At 40.6% G+C, this 21,743-nt stretch overlaps 1 protein-coding gene across 1 annotated transcript in view; it reads left to right on the top strand.

The window, feature by feature from the left end:
- LOC112966300 (sodium/hydrogen exchanger 2-like) overlaps positions 1–21,743 on the top strand; it is a 34,402-nt gene that overhangs the window by 1,525 nt on the left and 11,134 nt on the right. Inside the window, exons 3-7 of the mRNA XM_026066280.1 lie at positions 358–608; positions 5,860–6,077; positions 11,194–11,390; positions 17,129–17,218; positions 21,069–21,139. Of these exons, the coding sequence (XP_025922065.1) occupies positions 358–608; positions 5,860–6,077; positions 11,194–11,390; positions 17,129–17,218; positions 21,069–21,139 (827 nt within the window). The remainder of the gene's footprint in view (positions 1–357; positions 609–5,859; positions 6,078–11,193; positions 11,391–17,128; positions 17,219–21,068; positions 21,140–21,743) is intronic.

Below are 21,743 nucleotides of genomic sequence, written 5' to 3'. Positions count from 1 at the left end.
AGGAAGGATTGTCTCGTGTTGAGAGGTGGGACCTGAAATCTGCAGAAGGAAAGGGCCTCTTCTAGCAGAGGGCTCCTCGGCCAGGTATCTGGCCTCAGGCCCTGAAAAACGGTTGGGTGAACAACTGTCTTCAATTTCAATAGAGCTGAGGATCTGGCACATAAGTCCGGAGATAAAAATGTGTTTGAGTGCTACAGCGCTCACCTGCTAGGCATCTACTCTCCAGAGAAGAATACAGACTTCTGAACTCACAGAAATGCCAGCAGCATATTTTAACATTACTGATATGTGTGGTCATGCCTGGTAAATGCCTCGTTAATGGCTGTTTTTCCTCTTTCTCTTTCATTTTTCATCCAGGTACTCTACAAGCTGTTTAGATCTTTCTGTGAAATGCCAGCCATCAAAACTGTGGATGTTTTTGCTGGAGTTGGAAAATTCTTTGTGGTTGGCATAGGAGGAGTTTTAGTAGGTCTTACTTTTGGGATGATTGCTGCCTTTACCACACGATTTACCAAGAATATCCGTGTAATTGAACCGCTCTTTGTCTTCCTGTACAGTTATCTTTGCTATCTCACTGCAGAAATGTTTCACCTTTCTGGTATTGTGGCGTAAGTATGTCTATGAATCTCATTTGCCAAGGAAAGCTCTCTGGCTATATTTGCTGAAAAGTATCAGTCAGAACAGTAATCAAGTTTGCTTAGTTGGAAATCTTTATATGAGAGTTAACAGAAAGTTTAAAAGCCTTTGAAATAGCTGAGGGATGTAACCTCATTCCACACGTCACACAATTGCATGTCAGTGGCAATAGGTACTCTTCAACTACACACAAATGTTCTGTGGATCTGAAAACCTCAAAGAAATGGCCCCAGTACCATTCTGGAAATAGCATCTAGCTTCATGATTGGGAAAGCTAAAGGACTTGACTTCAAACAAACACTGAAGGAGTAAACATGGGCGTTCTAAAACTGCAGATCATAAGCCATCCTGATGAGTAGTGCTTCAAGCTTCAAATGTCTCTTTGGTTTATTCAGGTTATTGTGGGATGTTTTATGAGTGTCACTTTTTTTTTTTTTTTTTTTTGCTTGGAAACCCTGAAAGTTCAAACAGTGAGGTTTCTACTGGATTTTGGCAGGGCCAGAAGAGGTTTCCAGGCATATCTTGTTATTTTCCTTGTTAGGCCCAGTCAAAATGAGCATTTGAAAAGCTGCAAGGAGCAATTGATCAAATTCTGTGGACCTCAGCAAAGTTTGGATATGGTCTGTGCATATAGCAAGTCTGTTCTAACATCATCCTGATTTGTCTGTCCTACCAGTTAGTTTGAGGGTGATGGCCTCAAAGGCATGCTGAGGCAGAACGTACTATGATAGAACCAAGTAAGTGATGGAGAGGTAGTTGTTTATCCCGTACAAAGGTGAAGCCTGAAAATATTCCCTCTGTTTGGGAATGAGGAGGTCTAATCAAAACATTTGCTTTAGAGATTTATCTTGGAGATTCTGATTTACTGTCAAAAGAGGTTTAGACAACTTCAAATCATGTGTTTGTCTGGTTTCCTAAGTAAGCCTGTTGAGTTTTTATGTTCTCAGTGTGCATGTGTCTGTTCATCACCCCTCTATCTCCAGTGACATTTGAATCTGCTGACCAATTTCAGCCAAATTTGTTAGAGGTCACAGTTTCAAAGGTACTAAATGCTTGCATGATTTTATGCAAATGGATGGTGGGCAGAAGTGTCCCTCTGACAGAGGGGAAAATTGCAAAGTGTGCTGACTTGCTATTAGACACCAGAGAATCCATACCTGAGCTTGCTAGCATAAATCCTGCCTCTTGGGAGAAGAGGCAGTCATGCCTAAGATCGCTCAGATCCCAAAATCTATCAGCTAGAAGACACACAGCTATAGGAAACCAGGCTTCATAATACCAGTATGCACAGGACTGCTAGCAGTTTATTGCAGCACAGGGAGTTCTATACATTCTTCCAATCTAACAAATGCTTTAGAGTACTGACGGATTTTCTTTGTGAAGCTCTTGTACCAGTATGGCATAGAAACACAGTACAGTACAGACAAGAACTGACTGTGTCATAGGGCTGGGTCCCACACAGTATCAGATACCATGTCATGTATTCCCGCGTAATTTTTAGGGTCAGTGAAGAGAAACCATTTGTATTCTGTCAATTCAGTCTTTTGCAAATTGTAATTTATAGACAATATATTTTATTTATTTCTATTTTGCTGGGTAGGTCTTTCAACAAGATGAAAAATTATGGGTCAGATCCTTCAAATTTAAGACAGATATTTGTGCTCAACTCAATGTGAATTTTGCCTGCAGAACAATTAATTGAATCTAGAAAAGTAGATCTAATAATCCTAAAGGTCAAAGAAATCTTACCTTGGAAAAAAGAGACGGATTAAAAAAAAACCGCAGCATGAGTGGTTCAGTCCTTCTGATTTCTGTGGGCTGATATCTGTTGCACTTGGTTCTCCTACCTAAACTAAGTCAGATAGTGCTGAGGATCACAGAACTAACAGCACTTAATATTCCCCTAAAGACTATAAAGTTCACTTAGACTCCATTGATAGCCACAGTGTAAACGACTGTAAATCTGATAATAATGAAGAAAATGAAAAATTAAATGGTCAAATACCAGCTAGACCCAGGATTATCTGGGAGATCTATTTTAAAAATAATGCTACTTCTTTGGATATAAACTATTGTTATATCTTGCAGATTTTGTTTCCTCGGGTGGTTAATATGAGCAATATTTTAGAATTACTGAAAACAATTTTAGCTCTGGGAATAGGTAAGATAAATCTATTTATAGGATCATAAGACAGAATAGTGAAATAAATATGCTACATAATCATCAAGGAAAAGAAAACATTCAATCCTAATGGTGTCTCCTTCTATCAATCATAATCTACTGTACCCATTAAGGAACCCATATTCTTTTGAATAATGTATTGTTTCTCAAGCAAAACAGTTGCAAAGGCAGCTGATTCCTGCACTACTGGTCTTAAAGTTGCCAGATCCAAATGCCTTTTTATATATCTTGATTTCAAACAATTCATTCATTTGTGACCAGGGGATAATGCATTATAAGAAGCAGATCTGGGCAGTTTCTTTCTTTAGAAAATAATTTAATTGMCAAAAAAAATCAATTTTGTATAGACCAAAAAAATTTGGGAGTGCAGCCCAATCTGCTGAACAGCTCTGTATGCAAATGTTTTTTAGTGTTTGAATTTTTTCCTCGTCCTAGTGTCAGTGTCCCTCTTTGAAGGGACTTTCTCCTCCAAATAAGTTTTTTTTTTTTTTTCTGGGAATGAGGAAAAACAAATAATTATTTTAGAGATGAAAAAAATAGAAATTTTTGTTTTGTTTTGGGGTTTTTTGTTTGAATGCCAAGCCAAGTAATCAGTAGCTCATACAAGGTGGAAGTGCATCTTTATTCAAAACATTTTTTTCCTGTTTATTTCTTGTTTGCTGTTCCAACCAAGTATCTACTACGTATTTCCCATAATAACATTGCTGATTTTCTTAGTGCTTTAAATAGAGCAGAAATTAATATAGCTGTTGTTCATTACTTTTGTCTTGGTCCAATAATATATGCAGAGTTATGGCAATGAAGATATGTTAATGGTTCACTGATGAGCGAGAAAGAAAATGGCCCTTATTCTGCTTTCATTAACAACAGTGCAAATTAGGAGCAACAGCACAGTGGCCAGCTGTGTCTTACTGAAATAAAGGGTTGTTGAGGAGAGAATAGGAGTCTTTGGTTTTATACAGGTTACAAAAACACAGCTAGGTGAGACCTCCTTTCAGCAGTGAAGACACGGAGACCATGATGAGTTTGTTTCAATGGTTGAGCTGAAAAATGACAACAGTATTTGCTGCCTTTCCACAGAGAGCTGTTCAAACTGTGTTGTGAGTATACAACAGATTGCATCTAGTCTATGGCGTACACATGTTCTGTTTAACTGGAGCAATTGATAATTTCCAGTGAAAGTTTTTTATTCCCCCTGCACTTGAGCTTGAATTCTGCCTTGCATTTTGATAGTGAAAATGTAGGGGCATGTATGAGCTTCCTTTCCTACCTGAAGTTTCACAGCTGATACTTGCTGTTTCAAAGTAAAAGTAAAAGCTCACCCAAACTTTTAAAAATCCCAACCCCCAAATTTTGTCAAGTTATCAAGACTCGGCACAGGTTTCCCTTATAGGAGGTATTAAAGAAAATAAACAGGAATCAAAAAAGACTGTAAAAATGACCAATTAAAAACAAGGAAATGGTGGGAAGGAAAAAGGTAATTAAACAAGGAAACTTCTACCACTGTATGCATAATCAGCTCTGCCCATTTGCAAACTGTCCTATTCACTGGGAGCCATGATGCAACCCTGTTTTTTCCACAAAAACCCAAATAATGCAAAGAATCTCCTGTGTGAAATTCTGTGTTTAAATATGGTGTTTTCACTGCAAAGCAGTAGTTGCCTGGCTATTTTCTGAATAGCTACTGGCTGAGAGAATACTGTATGACTAAAGGACTGCTAAGGCCAACATCTATCTGGACACCTATTTGCATCTGTTTGGACCATCTGTCTGTCCTGGTTGCAGCTGGTGTTTAAAGTCTGTGTGTCAGACTCCTGTTCACTTCTACTAGCTGAGGATCTACCTCTCTACAGACTTGTCTACATGTGATATAATGTTTAAAGAGAGTTACCATGCAGTCACCTGAGGTAGGAGTTTGTAATGCTGTAAARCTCCCATGTGGACAGCCTTACTGAGAAGTAAAGGCATAGTAATGACTCCAGTCTCAAGGGGGACTGTGGTTCCATGCAATCATGATTCTCTAAGAATCCTCATGGGGGAAGAGTGAGCTTTTATGAGCCATAAACTCATGCCCAGGGTAACTATGCAGTGCCTTCCCTTTGCATGAGGCTCTCTAGTCTCCTGATGTCCCACCAGTTCTACTTTGGTTTAATGCTAGAGGATTCAGTGGGGTTTGGCTGGGTTTGCAATATTCTATGTTAGAAGGAAGCCAGGCCTTTTGTGTAAGAGCAATGTGTACCAAATAGCAATGGAAATCAGATCTCAGAAACAAGTTCCTTTTGTCATTGGTAGTTCAACATTTAGAACAAAATGTTGCTGTTAAAACCGGAGCTTTGACTCTCTGAGCACTAAATGGTTTTGACCTTCTAAGATTGCTAGACTGAAACAGTACTGATTTGAAAAGCTGATGAATTAGGCTAACCACATRTATCCTGTAACTTGAAGAACCAATTATCTATGAAAAATTACAAGGCAGAAGTTTTAATTGGTGCTACACAGTTCTGAAGTGGCCTTGGATATACATAAGGAAGTAAGATGTTCTGACTGTAGTGACACTCTCTAATTTCCTCAGAAGCACAGCAGTGCTCTTGGAAGCCGTTTGTTGGCTCATTGTGCAGCCTGATGAGTGTTCCTTAAGATTTTTTTACTGCTTGAGCATTTTGTTGTCTTTTGGTTGCTTGGAGTGGATGGCTTCTTAGCTGTGCCCAAAGAATGTCAGTACAGCCCCGGCCGGCCTGGGAAATATAGTGTGACATACACTGAATGTTTGAGTTTGTCCAACTTTAGGCTAGTTTTGTTCTCTTGGGTGAAGTAGTGCAGCATTCAGGATGCTCTCAAACTACACCAGATCTTATAGCATCTTATTGTCCTAGTGGTCTTACCAATATTAATGGACTGATGTTGGAAGCAAGACACTACCCAGTGAGATGTCTGCAAACATATGACACTCAGTGAAGCCTTTTTTTTTTTTTTTTAAGGACAATGTGTCAATTTTGTGTGCTTATGTGGAAAAACTAATTGTTTTATTTYCATTTTCTCAGCATCATTGCTTGTGCTATGGGCATGAAACGTTACGTGGAGGCCAATATCTCTCTGAAATCTCACACCACAGTCAAATACTTCATGAAGATGTGGAGCAGTGTTAGTGATACGCTCATCTTCATCTTTCTTGGGGTTTCCACCATTGGAGAAAACCATGAGTGGAACTGGCCATATATTTGCTTCACTGTCATTTTCTGTCTCATTTGGAGAGCACTAGGTAGGTGAAATGATGGATTTTTATTTGTGGGAGTGGAATATATGATTTCATTAAGTGAGGGAATGGTGGGGTTTGGGGGGAACTTTGAAGAGTACTGATCATCTGGAATTCAGAACATGACTTTTATTTTCAATCTCTGATTCATGAGATAATTTCTTCTGCTTTCTTACCCTCTGTCCCACTTATTTTATCCTTTCTTTGCATAGAAAATGTGATAGACTTCCCACATTTTCATATTTGATGAGATAAATTGTTACTTGATCTTAAAGAGCAGAGGGTTTGTCTTCTGGGGTCAGTGGTCTAGAATTTGAATCCTATTACCTTTTTTAAAATGATGTCCAAGCCCATGTGTTTTAGCTGGGTCTCATGACCCACTTGATGTCCTGTCTATCCAGATACCTTAAAGGACACTTGAAGAGAAACTATGTCTTTACTGAAAGGAATAAGTCAAATTTGGTTGCAGCAGAGAAAGTGATGGAGTAAAAGCTTTCTTTATAAAAAGATCCTTTGCCAAATATACTCTGAAGTTCCACATCAGYTTAATTATTTTATACACCACGCACAGCCATGCCTCAGAGTAGATGTGAGCTGCGAATACTGTAAGACTTGGCAGTACTTTAATGTTGCAGCACTACAAATTCCCCCTGGCCTGTACAAGGATGACATGGGCAGATGGCATCTCTGAAGTCTCCACTTGCTTGTTTGTACAGGTAGACAATTCAGTGTCACAGAGCCTTTTCCATCCTCCTTTCCATGGCAGGTTGTATGTTGCCCTTAGGAGGGAAAGGAGATGTTGGCCACTGACTCTCTCCTCACATATGTTGTCTCATATTGTTGACCAAATATATGGGAGAGGTTAACCACACCTCCTAGCAGGACGTTACAGCAGATATGAATTGTCTCTGCTTCAAAATCCTGGAGCCACTGGGCTTTCAGTAGATATAGGGACAGAGAAATTGGGGTTCATGCAGAGTTCCCCAGTAAATTCCAGCAAAAGCAACCTGATAAGGACTGTGAGTGGTGCTGGGTTGCTGTAGACAAGAGCAGCCTCTGAAGGTGTCTAAACCATCCTGTGCCCTACACAAGACCAAGGATGCAAAATTCGGAGGGAGCTCATTCTGCCTCTGCCTGTATATGCCATCCTCCGTGTATAACACAAGAGCTTTTGCTTCTGGGCTTGTCACGTGGGTGCCTTCCAAAGCCATGTCAGGTGGCACACAAAATTTATTAGAAATAACATGAGGTTTTTCCATAGGAATGGCTGAGAACTAGCCATAGTAGGGAAAAGTTAACTATTCTGAGCAACCTAAGGAAGTTCCAAGATGAGGGTTTTTTTCCTTCTGCTCATACTTGAGAACTTCAGGTAAGATTAAGAATGACCAAAACTAAGTGATAAAAGGAGGAAGAGGGATATGCATGAAAATCCTTTCCTGATAATTGAGGCTAAGGATAATCTGCCTGATATAGTTTACTACAAAAAAATTCAGTCCAGGTCCCACAGTATTCTAGGCTCCCGTCTTCATGTGTTGTAAATGACCAGAAAAACAGATGCGCTATTATACTGTTGTCTTTGGTTGTATCTTGCACTGATTTGGTGTTCATGGAGGCTGGTTCTCCATTGCCTTTCATAATGTGCAGTTAGTGATGCCTGTGAGTAAAGAGTGGCTACCTTGTYAGCCCACTGAATTTAATACTGTGTTTAATAATGTATAAAGATTTTTTCAAAGGACAAGCTGAGAGAGCTGAGCTCCGTGACACCACTATTTTGCTATGTTCTTCCTTTGCTATTCTTCTCATTTATGAATATTTTTATATATTAACTATATGTCCACAGATACAACAGAGCATACATTTTGTCAAGGAATTTGACAGATAAAAACATTCAAAGGGATTTATGTTTACAAACCACTGAGTCAAACCAAATGATAATTTATTTGAACTCAAATTTGATAGACATTTCAAGCAATTGCTAAAATAGGATAGGCCATGATTAACAGGACATAGCAGAATGTGTTTTATTAGCTGTTAACGCATGCCAAGATTTGTTTTAATGACTCTGCRCCATAAATGCACTTGGAAGTATGCTTATTAGTCAGTTGTACATACGTTCAAATGTTCTATTATGATTAAGTATTTTTCTTCTGTTAAATTATTTGCTTAAATAAAAACAAAGTTATGAGTTATTTTGACTTTCTTAGTTTGAAAACTCTTCATTGCAAGAGGTAAGGAACGTTGATAGTAACATTATAAAAGCACCTAGAAAAATCCTCCAGCTCTCCAAACATTGCTATTCTGATCATGTTTTCTAATTCTGTAATACCTTATTTGAGAAGGGCTCAGTGCTATAGCCAAGAAAGAAAACATTCTTTACACTCAAAATTCCCCTGAATTGAACGGGAACTGTGAGCACATAAACCAGGGCTGAAAATCATCTCGTATATCTGATCCTGCATAGGGCTTCCTTATCTACAGAGCCTGTCATCACATTCTGTGAAAGGCTTGTCCGAGTGCGTTGGGTGTGCCAGAGGCCGCGAGCCAGACAGGGCACTGCAGGAATCCAGCCTGAAAAACACCTGCCCTGGAGACCGTGGAGGAGCCAAGGCACCGACCTGCTCAGGCCTGTCCGTGCTGAAACCAGATGTGTTCACAGGCACAGCTCCAGAAATGCGAGACATCTATGCAGTTTTCCTCCAGGATTTGGGGAATTTCTGGCTGACTGTTCTGGTTTTAGTACATAAGTTGTACCTTAGCCCTTTACAGAACCTTTTTGTGTAGACTAGAGCTTAGGTTTTATCTTTTGTAGGTAAAGGGGTTTGGTGTTTCATAGCTGAAACTGGGTCCTTTTCTTCTCTGTGAGAATCATTTTTGCAGCTTACTCTTGCCAGCGAGGGATCACAGATCAGGGGTAAAGTGCTTATGGTAAAGGTGTAAGAAGCTTGGTGTGCTGTTGGCACAAGTGGTTCTGCCTTAGCTGCTTTCTGGACCACATCCCACCAGAACTCTCTTTGGCTTATGCTAGCTTAAATGAGAAATGTTTCGACTGAAGCCTGGGGACTGGAATCCCTTTGACATAAGAGATCATAAAAAAAGCAAAATACATGAATTATATGACAGCGCCAGTATTCTACTGTTATCCAGACACCAGGGAGTTTTCCTTCTGCTGTTTATCAAAGTACATCTCCAGAAGAAAATATATTCTGCCCAAAATAATTAATTGTATGTCATCTCTTGGAAAACACTGGCCTTGAATTAGTGTAGGGAATGCTAATAACAGTTTATGAAGAAGGATTAAATTAAGACAAAGGCCAGGGTATCTGCTCAAGTAGATTTTGTTCCTTTAAATCAGTGGTGTTGCCTGAGCTTACAATGGCTGAAGCTCTGATTTGAGGTATACATTTAGGCCTAAGAAAGCTACCTATTACCAGCCTTTCCTTCCTCATTAAAATAATTTGAGTGTGAACTGGTGGTTCCATTTGGCTCCTGTTTCTCTGTGAAATGTGTTACTACACAGCATTTGTTTGAGCTAAAAGTTACCAAGAACCCTGAAACCGAAGTACTTCACATCATCTGTTCTTCTTGGCACTAGTTCCACAGTATTCCAAGGACTGGGAAAGTATTGCCAGGTTCAGTTAATTGAGTTCACCCTTTTGAGCATCCCCAGATTTTTTTATTTTCTTTAAACTGTTCTGCTGTATGGTTGAAGTTTGGTTATTTTTAGTTTCTGTGTGTGGGAAGGTGTCTGATATGTTTATTACATATGCACTATTTCTTGAAGTTTATTTCTTCAATGACACTTTACAAACACCCTTTAGAAAATCAATAATGATGTGGGTTGAACTAATTCCTAGCAAAAGTCAATGACAATCTGTGTCATCAGCTCTCAAAATGGCCATTAGTCTTCAGAAAATGAAATGTTTATCATATCAGTTGATATTAAGATCAGATACTGCTTACAAATTTAAGGCCCAATTTTCATCTCACTTGCACAGTGTCCTTTGACTTCATTCAAGCAAATTCTCATTAACACAGGTTCTAGGGAGCTCTGAAGCAGGCTGTAAAGTGTTGGTTATATAAGCAGATGTCTGTCAAATGGATATTGTCACATCACTAGCTCCCTCTTTGACTTTCTGTAGCTTTATGCATATGTTTATGTATTTGCAAAAGATTATAAATTACATCAATTGCTATATCATCTTACATAGTCTAAAATTCACACAGTGTGAATCCTAATGAGTGAAAAATTCCTGTAGCGACAACATTAACGTAGGTAGAATGTTTATCAAATATTTAGAGTGTCTTGGCTATTGCTTGGAAACTTCAAAATGGGAAAGTAACTTGTAGCTGAATTATTATTGATGGTTTGCCTCAAGAGAGTATTTATAATCCAACCTATTCAATCATCCATTATTACTGGTTAGAATAAATCAGTTAATATTTCAATTCAGTCCTCAGAATCTGTAACTATGTCATTATACTAGTCAATGTAATATTTGGGCTGACATATGACAATAAGAGTCACCCTAAAAAGTTTTAATTAGCTACCGTTGAAATATACGTGCTAATATGTCTTATGCTGCCAATAGTTATTGTTTGTTCAATATTTAGCTGATGCTTAACACTTACTCAAAACCAAACTGTATGTTCTGGGAATCCTTGGTCATGGGAGAGGGCTAATACTAAAATCCCTTGCAGAGCTCAGAGCTGTTCTGAAGGAAGCTCCAGTTTCTGAGTGGACTATGATAARCACAAGGCTGAAAACAAGCCAAGAGTAGTTGCTATAAGATGAGTTTCCTAAAATTTTATAGTTGTACAAAGCCCAGCAAACTGTGGCCAGTCGATGGTGTCTGTTGTATTCCCTCGAACCAGAAATATTTGGGGCAAATGTTTTTAACCAGACATGTTAAATGTAAATGCATTGGACCAGATTAGAAGTAAAGCCAGTGGCACTGGGAATATATTGTATATTATCACCTTTGCCCCTGGCCAGTTGTTAATGATTAGTGCTTCTCACTTTGATGTTTTTTTTTACTGTAAAATATATCGTCCTCTTATCATCCTCTTTTATCTAATTTCTATTTTTGTTTGATCAGTTTCCATCTTCTTTCCTGCTTTTCAGGGGTTCTTGTACTGACTTTCTTTGTGAACAGATTTCACATCAACACCGTGACCAGCAAAGACCAGTTTATTATAGCATWTGGGGGTCTCCGAGGTGCAATCTGTTTCTCTTTGGTTTTCTTGCTTCCTGACTTTCATAGAAAGCAGCTCTTCATTGCAGCAACAACTGTTGTCATCCTCTTCACCGTGTTCRTACAGGTAAAAATACTCTCAGTATGAAAACATGTCACCAACAGATGTAGAGAATGGCTTTTTTTTTCCCCCCAGGCAAATAACTGTAACTATGAAATCTAAACCATTAGATTTGATGCACAATATAATGAATACATGAATTTACTGGTCATTAAGACTTTCCCTATATCAAGTGGCTAAACATATAAAAACTTAAATATTACTGAAAGAGGCAGAAAGTGTGAGACCGTATCATGCATTTGTGAGGTTGATTTAATAATTATTGACTTATAACATCTACTGTAGCATTTTCCTTGATAACTTGTCCCATCTTTGATCTGGTCCAGTCTTATTGGGGAAGCAATGGTGAAAATTTGGAAGAATGATGCTGACATAGATTTTCACTGTGAAGTGGTACTTTTGCATGTTTTCTGTGGTAGCACAGCCAACACCAAATAAAACTCTACAGATAAAGTTTGATATTTGAGCAAGGTAAGAGCCACCTGTTATTGTAGGCCTTGTGAAATGAGTCATGAACTGAAACACTGCCTGAGCCGTGCTGTAAAGAAGGTCAGTTTTCACAATTCCAAAGGTGAGAAGCTGGAAGATATTGGAGATATTCCAAACCCACTGAACAKGGACAGCAAGAATTTTAAAAGTGGCTTTTGGTTTTGGTCATCTCAGTTTTGGCATTTCAGAGAGGGACAACTTAAGGGGCCTAATTTTGAAGGAGTGTCGTCTTCTCATTTGCTGAGAGTGAGTCCCATTTTATTGGGGCATCCAACAGCTGAAGCAACCATAATCATTAGTTGATTATGAAAATGTTTTGTATATATGTCTGAGATGTTCTCACATTCATGTAGCAAAGCAGCTGTAGTTATTTTGTGATGACTCAGAAGGAAGGGGATAGCTTTAACTCTTCCACTGGAAGAAATTTTGGGTGTGTTACTTGTTATAAAAGCAAGGAAAATCAGAAGCAAATAAAATCTTAGCACATTTTATTTATTGTTTATTTGCCTCTGATTTTGCTTTTATAACTGATTCACTAAGCCCTGTTGCTTCCTGCTTTTTCTTTCTGCCCCAGTGAATGTTGAGTTGTTTACCACCCRGTGGAAAAACTTCTGCAAGTGAGTGCAGCCTGCCTCTTTTATGGCATAATCTTGGACATGTTCCCCACTGCCAGGGTAAGGAGAGGGAGGTGGACCTCTCACAACACTGCTAACTGCTCCCAGATATGGATTTATTGTTTAAATCACCACTATACATTGGTTTTTTTTAATTTTATTTCTACTGTGGGTGTTTTTTTGCAGAGCTCAGTCCAGTGGGACTGCCATGGGACCACATGCAGCTTCAGCTGCTCCTGGGGAACATCTGGGAGGTGCTATTTCTGAATCCTGCCCACACTTCCCTTGTGGGCAAGGACCCAAGTTGTTCAGGCTTGCTAAGATCGCAGCTGAGGCAGAAGCAGAGCTTCAGGTGCTTGGAGAACTTTAAGATCAAAGAACCTCTCTTCAGGCTCCTTTTGGGTTAAGTAGCCATGGTAGTTTGGTGTCAGATTCCTGAATTCCACCTAGCTTGTACAGAAGTTGCTGTTTTGGGTCTGGTGCTTTATGTTTGTGCTCTGTAACCACTGAAGCAGAATGTTTAAAAGGGATCCAGAATATGCAGTTTTCCCTTCTCCTAAAAGACAAGAGATACCATAAATGAGACCAATCAAGGTTCAAAATCTACTTCCATCCTGTTCTGTTTTGTTTTAATGAAGCATCTGCCAYGGGTTTCCAGTGAACTGAAGCTTGCATCTGTTCTATTGCTGTTTCTACTGATATAGCRGCAGGTTTTGGTTCAGAGTCTGGCAGGAGAATTCTGCAACTCTAACAGGAAAGAGATGTTGGTTTTGCTAAAATGGGTCCCAACAGAAAGTTTGTAAGTTACCTTCAAAATTCTTCTGTTCCAGAGTTTTCCTGTGAATATATTTCTGTTGTTTCACTGGTATTTCTCTCATTACTAATAGATTGCCTTTATTTATAACTGATTCTTAATTAAGATGCCTCCAGATATGTGAAAGTGAAGGCTTTTCTCTCCCTTAAGCACAGGTTGAGATTTAAAGGAATTATTTTGCTTCAAGGGTCCCCTGAAGCACCCTGTGCTGTTCACTGGGAGGTGCACACATCACAGACTCGGCTCTCAGCATTGCGATGACATCTAGTGGTAAAAATATTCCTGGAAATTTCTATGAGCTAAAGATTTTGAATCTGTTTCTCTGCTGTTCTCTGCCTTGCTAACCCTGTGCTGAAAGCAGTAGCAAGCCTATAATGGCAGGGCYCCTTCCAGAGTTCCTGCTTCCCTGAAATACACCTGCTTTAATTCACCTTCAAAATTCTGCCAGGCTTAGGCTTCAAACAAGGACGTGATTAAAAATGAGGGTGATCTGATCCAGAAGAGAGCAAGACTGAAGTCTGCCTAATGTACTCTGTCCTCAAAAGCATAGAGTTAAGGTCAAACTTTTTTTTGCAGACTGAGTGATTATGCAAAGTACAAAATGGTGACTGATACTGTCACCTCCTGCAATGCAGACAGTAAAGACWAAGCAGGTCACCACGAGAGATGAAGCAAGCGAGTGGGTGGTGTATATGGAATAATGGCATTTAGAAAAACTCCATGGGAGCTTCCTTCACTAAAGTGCGCAAGGTCCATGCAGATTCACTGACCCAGGGCTTGCCCTCCTCCTCCTTCCACCCCTCAGCCCACTTTCCTGCCATCAGACAGAAGGTATGAAGCAGCTGCTGGGGCTTCAGAAGACTTGAGGTCACAGTGACAGCTGCAAAGTGGCCTCATGGCTGAGCGACACCCTGCGACAGCGAATTCCTTCCACTTGGCCTCTGTTGAACCCCGTGATCTATCGTTTGTGACTCAGGCCATGCAGAGGGGGCGCAGATTTATCCTGGGATTGACTCTGTGCAGCGGAACTTCTCCACATCCTCCTAATCCAAGTTATTAGCTGAAAAAATCAATAATGAGTGTGATGTGCCAAWAGGCCTGGAGCTGAGTCACACAGGGCAGCTGGATGAGGCACAGTTTTCAGGCCTCTTGTTGCAGGCTGAAAGGCATGAGCAGGGGCCAGGGGGTAGGGAGAGAGTAGTTAGGTGGAGGCTGACAAGTTTTAAGATGCAAATGTGGGTCAGAAATTGAAAAGATACGGTCACTAGGCACGTCCGTTCATGCAGAGACGCTCTTGAGTCTCAGACAAAGGTTGTTCTAAGGCAGCAGCTCCATTCTGCGGAAGCTTCGGAAAATCCTTCCCAGGACTGGGAAAGGGCTTTTGTGTAACCCCAAAGCTCAACTGGTGATGTCATCTCCATGCTAAAGGGTGAGAGTTAAAGAGCATCCCCCATGGGTACGTGTCAACGGGACGACCCCTTGACCTTCAGCCATTCACTAGGAACATAGCCTCTATAAAGACAGACTATGCTCAGATTCCAGATACCTGCAGCATTGTGTAGCTGAGACCACCACAAGAATAAAAAATACGTCAACTTGCTTAAAAGTCGTACCAGAAAAACCTTGCTGTAGCTCAGCATAAAAAAAAAAGTAAAAATAATAGATGCAGATATTAAGGTAAACCTTTAGAAATCTGGGTTTTTAAATCAGTCCTACAGCTTCTGAAGTGAATGGGACTACTGCCAGCCACATCAGTGGATGCAGGATTGAGGAATGAATATCTTTAATATCCAAGTGTCCTTCATGTTGCACTTCACTTTGGGTGGAAAGAACAAGTGAAAAACTGGCTACAAAACAACTTCTGTGAATAGTGGGCTTTTTTTTTGCTTTGCTTTGTTATTCTGTGCAACAAGTTTTCTTTATAGTCACAGTGGCATTAATACTGACTTGGAGAGAGCTTTTCTGTGTTAAAACTGGATAGAAGCTGTGGGAGAGGTAACCTGGGCCCTTATACACTGCTGTATGGCCAGCAAGGTGTCTTGTGGGAGTATAAATCCACTTCATTTTCTTGGATATCCTGACAATGCTATCTGAAAAGATTTGTGCTACACAGACTAAAGACCAAAAATGTATGCAGTTAGGCTTGTCCTTACATGGATCCATTAGTGCATTATATAACTTGGGAAACATGGCTATTTTGGTCTTTCTAAACCAGTTGCATAAGTCTCTTCCCACAGCAGGCCTGGTTAATAGTTTTGAGAAGGTTGACTGAGCAATTGTCAAGTACTCAGTGGTTCCAGACAGGCCTGGATATACGCCACTCAGACCAGAAAGTCCTCAAAAGAGCTGTGGGCTTGTCTGGAATGTCACAAAAGGCCCTCATTGTTCTTTCTTTCAATGTGGTTTAAAAATTAAATACCATGTTCTCCATTTAAAGTTCACTCTTTCAAACTATTGGCCTCTGACCTCTTTGAAATTGTTAATAAATATAATCATTGTGAAGAGTTTTTTGTGTGGTGCCCACACTAATCCCATTAGCTACTGGATCGTTATCAGTAGAAAAACTTTGTGAGAGCCATGGTACAGCCACCAGTGTTGTGTGATATGCTTCTGGCAAGTTATCCCTCATGGGTAGAGGAGCGTTTCTCTAAGGAACCCTCTTGAAGACATAGGAGATCTACAGGTGTGTAGCTATCTGATGGTCTAGAAATGACATTGTGAGATTCCCATGACACTCCTGAGGTGAAGAAGGGACAAAGAAATTGAGGTGCGTGGGTGTCTGTAAATTTGAGACTCCTGGTCAAAAAATGCAAGGACATAAACAATGCCACTTTAGAATGAAAACAAACAGAGCTGATTATCTAGTCAAGACAAGAGACCAAACTGCATGGATTTTACTTAATTTTTGTAATATCTATTATTTCTAAATTTATTAATTTATGTTTTTTACTCTGAATAATGATGCATTTTTATTGCTATTCAGAAGTCATAATCATCAACTTCTCAATCATTTTTGCTGTAAACATGTCCTAGAAAAATCATTTCATACAGAAGCAAGACTAAGAAGTGCATCACAGCAGCGTTTTAGAAGTTCCCTCATGAGGCTTAAAGGATATTAGAACTCTTTCCTCGACCCTTCCCACCAGGTGGATACTTTGATTAGTAAACTTAGCTACTTGCTGAAGATTGTTGGAGTGACGGTCTGTGATGCATAATACTCAAAAAGTTAGCAAACACATCACTCCCTTCAGTGTGGGCCAGCCTTGGCAGTGGCTGTGTGCTGTGAAGTTCTGAGGACTATCATCGTTTCAGGCACTGAACTTTGCACATTTCAAGCTTCTTTCCGTCTGGTAGGCTGCGGCAGTAACTAGTCACAGACTTGTTCTTGAAATTATTGGTTGCATTTCTGTGGTTTTTGAGATGCTAGAGGCCAGATTAGGAGAGCGTAACATTCCCCCTCTCTGCCTACTCCCATCCTAAAGACTGCGCATATGTGAGTTCTCACTGACAAACTGTTACCATAGCTCTCCATGAGCAAAGAAAATGTTTGGATTACAGTTGGGTGAACAGAATTTGGCAGAGTTGTCAAAGCCTCAGAGATATTTTCTTCCTAATAAAAAAGATCTGAGGAGAGATGCCATCCGAAAGAGTAGGCCTTGTTCTGACAGAGAAGTCATCATTCTTGCTGCAGAGACTGGGGTAGCTGTTGTTCGTATCCATGCTGGTGATTTTGCTCCAAAAAGGACAGCGCGAGTGCCACTAGAACACATGCAAGTTGGACTTGATGTGAAGGAAGCCTGATTTCTGTGTTTGTGGTTGTGCTGCAGGGAATGACCATCCATCCTCTTGTTGACTTACTGGATGTTAAGAAGAAAAGAGAGAGTGCTCCCGCAGTTGGAGAGCAGATTCATATTCGGGTAAGTGACTCACCCACCAGTACGTGGCCAGAGCTTTGCAATGTGCTGTGCCAATAGCCTACAGTCCTGAAATGCAGTGTGCCTGAAGGACTCTGCAGCCTTTCAGACTCCTGTTGATTTTATCTGAATTCTCTGCAGGTCAGGCTCTTTCCAGGTTTGAAGTCCTACACAGCTTTCTAACCATGGTTTAATTTTTGTGTTGGAATAGCACCTACTACCCCAGTCAGACTGGCATTGCATTAAGTGCTGTACAAATACAGCAGAAGAAGATGATCATTCATACAAAAGTTTATACTCTAACCTAACTCCAGCTTTACTGCTTCTCTGAAAAGGGTAAAAGAAAGAAAATGAGACTGGGCTGCTTTCAGGGTTGGGATCTTCCATGTGATGACTGTTCACTAATCACAAACCCAATTTGGGACAGGGTTAGCTGAAGTTATGATCTGTATTTTAACAAGGATGAAGCTGAGATTTAAACGGTAATCAGTAACCTTGATAGTTAAAAATAGCCTGCAACACAAAATGGACTGAAACAGAAATGAACAACCAAATGCCCAAGTATACTGAGGACTTGGTGCTATGGGAGCAGCTTAGCTGTAGTATTTGTATGTTTGTATGTACTGGATGTGTGGATCACATCTCTCCACTTCCATGGCAAAGCTCTAAAGACTACTGCAGCCAYTGAAAATCCTTTTATTTAATCTGAGCATCAGAAGAGTCATTATTTCTCTCTTTAGGAATAAAGACGCTTCTGACACATGGGAGGGCTGCTCTGCGGGAGTCTTTTTATATCCAGCCTCTGTCATGGGGCAAGTTCAGCCCAAATACATCAACACAGACCCTAAGGCAGAGATGCCCACTTTACCACCTGCACGGATACTGACTGGACAAGAGCACTGTCCTACCACCATCTGGCTGATAAATAATGGTCTCCCCATGGCCTGTTCTGCAGTTCAAATGCTGCACAAATGGCCTGTCAGAGAGGAAAAGAGTAACTTGAGGGGCCCCACTGCAAGGGTGGGTCTTAAACATACAATATATGAAAGTGGAAGTAAAGTTTTCTTTTCAGCTTCAAATTGCAAGAGATTATCAAATGTGGAGGAAAAGATCAACAGCGTCTTGCTTCTCTAATACAATAGTACAGAGTTCTACAGTAAATTAACTTTGTGGGATTGGCCGCCTTCCAATCTGAAATTAAATATCAGCTATTTCTATGGTGACCTAAATAGCTTTTATTTAATTGGAAAAAAAATGTTTTAATGTGTTCCAGTTTTTCTGGATGGGACGTGGCATAGTAGTGATAGTCTCTAAAATGCAGTAGGTTGAGGGATTAAAGCTTCGTGCTGCAACTAAAGAGAGGTGGAGTGACTCTTTTGTCAGTGCAGTACCACCCTATCAGCAGTGATCAAACATTAGCTCTTGTACTTCTAGGCCATTTCTGTGATCTAATGGGTCACGTATTCTTCAGGATAAGCTAGGCTGGCCAAACTGCACAACTGCATGTTATTATGAAAAGCTAAAGTAGCTTTCTAAAGCAGCCCAGGTCAGAGCTCTGCTGARCTGCTGAAGATAATCAGCATTCAGTGTGCTCTGGGCAAACTCTTYGCTCCTGACCAGCTTTACACTGGGGAGCCAGGGAGAGGTGGCACAGAGCTGGCTGCACTGGCTGTTCATCTAAGAAACGATTAAGGCAAATAGTCAGCCAGCTTTAGAACCTCTCTGTGRCACTGAAAAAAAAGATAGAGACTTTTGCATAGGCTAGTAACTGTCCCAAAGCATTTTGCAAATGAATACATTTGGGAAAGTACTTTATTTAAAGGGAGAGCAAGTCATGCTTAAAAAATCTGAATTGTTGCAGGTGGCAGATCAGACACCTCTTTATCAGTCACCGTCATCTATTTGTATTATTTTTTCAAACAATTAAAAAATTGTGTAAATATGTGTAAAATACTGTACTGTGTAAAATACTGGTTCTGAATATAATTGTTTGTGACCAGTCATATTTCTGTAAGTATTTCTTCTTCAGGAATATTTTTGCCTTCTTTTGGGGTAGGTAGAAATAAAGACATTAGGTCTAAGGACATTTAAAAAAAAAGTTTGGCATCCTCACAATTAGGTTGTATTACAGGGCTTTGTCTAAGGTTCATAGAACAGTTCAGTGGGCTGAAGAGGCTTTTTGAATAATGAACAGAGAATACTTTCTTCTTTTGTTAGAGTATGAATATTAAATCATCTCTGAAAAGGTGTTTATTGGGAAGTAAATGTGAGCTGAAAATTGCTATGTACCAATTAAGTTAAGTAGACAAGGTAACAATGGCGATAGTTAGAAAGCAGGCACTCAGGAAGCCAGAAGCAGCTTTCTTCCTCAAATTTATTTCTTCATCCAGATACTCATGACATTCAGTCTCGAGTCCCGGTTTTACCATTCTGGCTGAGAGATACAATCCAGCGCTTGCAAGAGTAAAMAGTTCACCACCAATAGCCACCCGATTTGGGGAGAAATGCTTCAGTCAGCTCCACACGAGCCAGCTCGGATGTTGGGAGCAGTCCAGCTGAGGTAGCGCAGGATTTGTCCTAGGCTGGGTCTAACCGCACTACCGCAGCCGTCCTGCTGATAGTGGTGTGTGTGTGCAGGCAAGCAGTGCTGTTCGTTAGAGATTTTCTTGCTAGTATCTTTAGTGTCTGATTCTCATGTGACAAATACAGAGATCGCAAACAAATTCTTTGCAGACACCCCTTCTCCAAGGTTTTGATGAGATCGATTTTAATTAAATATTAGTTCATTTATTTCCCTCACATATTCAAATTGGTGGGGATAAGGTGTTCAGTACTCAAACTAATCACTGTCTGGTAGAGGGGATCTCTTCTGCCTTATGAGCACTCACCACTACCGACTAAAGGGCAAATCCAAAAATCACAGATGAGAGAAATGTGTGTTTTGCAGCATGAGATCTGATGGAACCCACCTCCAAAATAACCGTGGGAAGCCCTTTCTTAGGTTAGTGTGACTGAAAAAAGGTCTCAGAAAGATAACAGATGTGCAGTCGTGTTAGCTGCCTGCTTTGGGCCTTGAAAGAGGCCCAAAAGAATGGGGAAGACTGGCTGCTGACGTGTTATGCACAGTTGACTTTGTCTCTTCCTGACCAAAAAAATCTGGAGGAAGCCCCAGAAACATCAGCACTTGAGTGTGAAGGGGTAGTGACCAGTGGTAGAGCAGAGCCTTCTCCATGTTTAGAGTTGCCAGTAGCAGGGAAAAGAACTGGGGAAATTGCAGAGATTTAACTTAAAGGTGAAAAATCAACCTGTTTGGGATTTTTAATATAACTTTAAACAATAACAATGTTTTTATATAAGGCGCAATGTGGTCAATGATTTTATTCAGTGGAAAGTGTGTGGGGAAAGGCAGTATTTATTATTCAGGTGGAAGCTTCACTCCTAAGTTATCTACATCTATATACTGAAGATAGCTTTCTCCTGAGACAAATTGTCCTCAAAACATGCAGCATGAGCACTGCCTGCTTATCAAGCCCCAGTATGCAGGACATGCAAGCCATTAGCCAACCTGTACATATCATAAAGAACAGATCCGTGTCCCTCAGTGATTATTCTTTGCTTGCATAGACCTGAAAGAAAGCAGCCAAATCACTTATTGTACTCCAGAACCAAGGAATACACATGTAAGATTGAATGGGGAATTAGGCCGACAGCTCCTGTTCTTGTTTGCTGGAGCTGTGTACCTAGCTGCAAATGTCCCGCATTTTGTCTGCTGGCTTTTGATGTTTGCTAACTGAATTCATCATGTATGCAATACGTGCAACTAGTGTATAGCAAAATCCTCTCTTCTGTTTAGTTCTTGGATCATTTGCTGGCTGGCATAGAAGATATATCTGGACACTGGGGACAGTATTACTGGAAAGACAAGTAAGGATTTGCCAAAAATACAGCTGTATAYATGTGTAGAAAAGAATGAGTCTGGTTTCTATTCCGTAAGTTTCCACTGTGGATAGCTGAGCCTTCTTCATCCTGGTGCCATAAAGCAGATGAAGAATGGGCAGCCTTTCCTTGGGCAACAAGGTGAGACCAGGCTGTCGAGACACTGACTCTGAATAGAGCGGAGACTCTCTCCTTCCCTGCCTGCAGGTCACAGGTTGTGCTTCACCCTGAAAAGACTCCTTTCTGCTCTCCTGTAACGTTTTCCCCTTGCCCAGAGAAAGCTGCTGAAATAAATGAAAGGGCTGCACCAGTCGCAGCAGCACCACACGCAGCCCGTGTCGCTTCAGCGGCCAGAGGGGCAGCCTGGCCCTGATGAGACAGCAGCGCTGCGGGTGTCCTCCTGCCTCCCAGCCATGGGGAAGGGGAGCGCCCCCACCCAACATGGGCAAAATTAAGAATACRCTATGGCCTCGCACCACTTGGAGGTACAACTGCGTGGTGCGGACTGACGAATTACAGGCTATGGCTACGGACCTCTGTAGCAAAATGCGCAGTTTTCATTCAGTTCTGGTAGATGGTACACACAGGAGAA

Source organism: Apteryx rowi, unplaced genomic scaffold (genome assembly GCF_003343035.1).
Source record: "Apteryx rowi isolate R43461 unplaced genomic scaffold, aptRow1 scaffold_24, whole genome shotgun sequence".
Taxonomy (NCBI): Eukaryota; Metazoa; Chordata; class Aves; order Apterygiformes; family Apterygidae; genus Apteryx; species Apteryx rowi.
The sequence above is the reverse complement of the archived record's forward strand: the minus strand, read 5'-3'. Positions and strand labels throughout refer to the sequence as shown.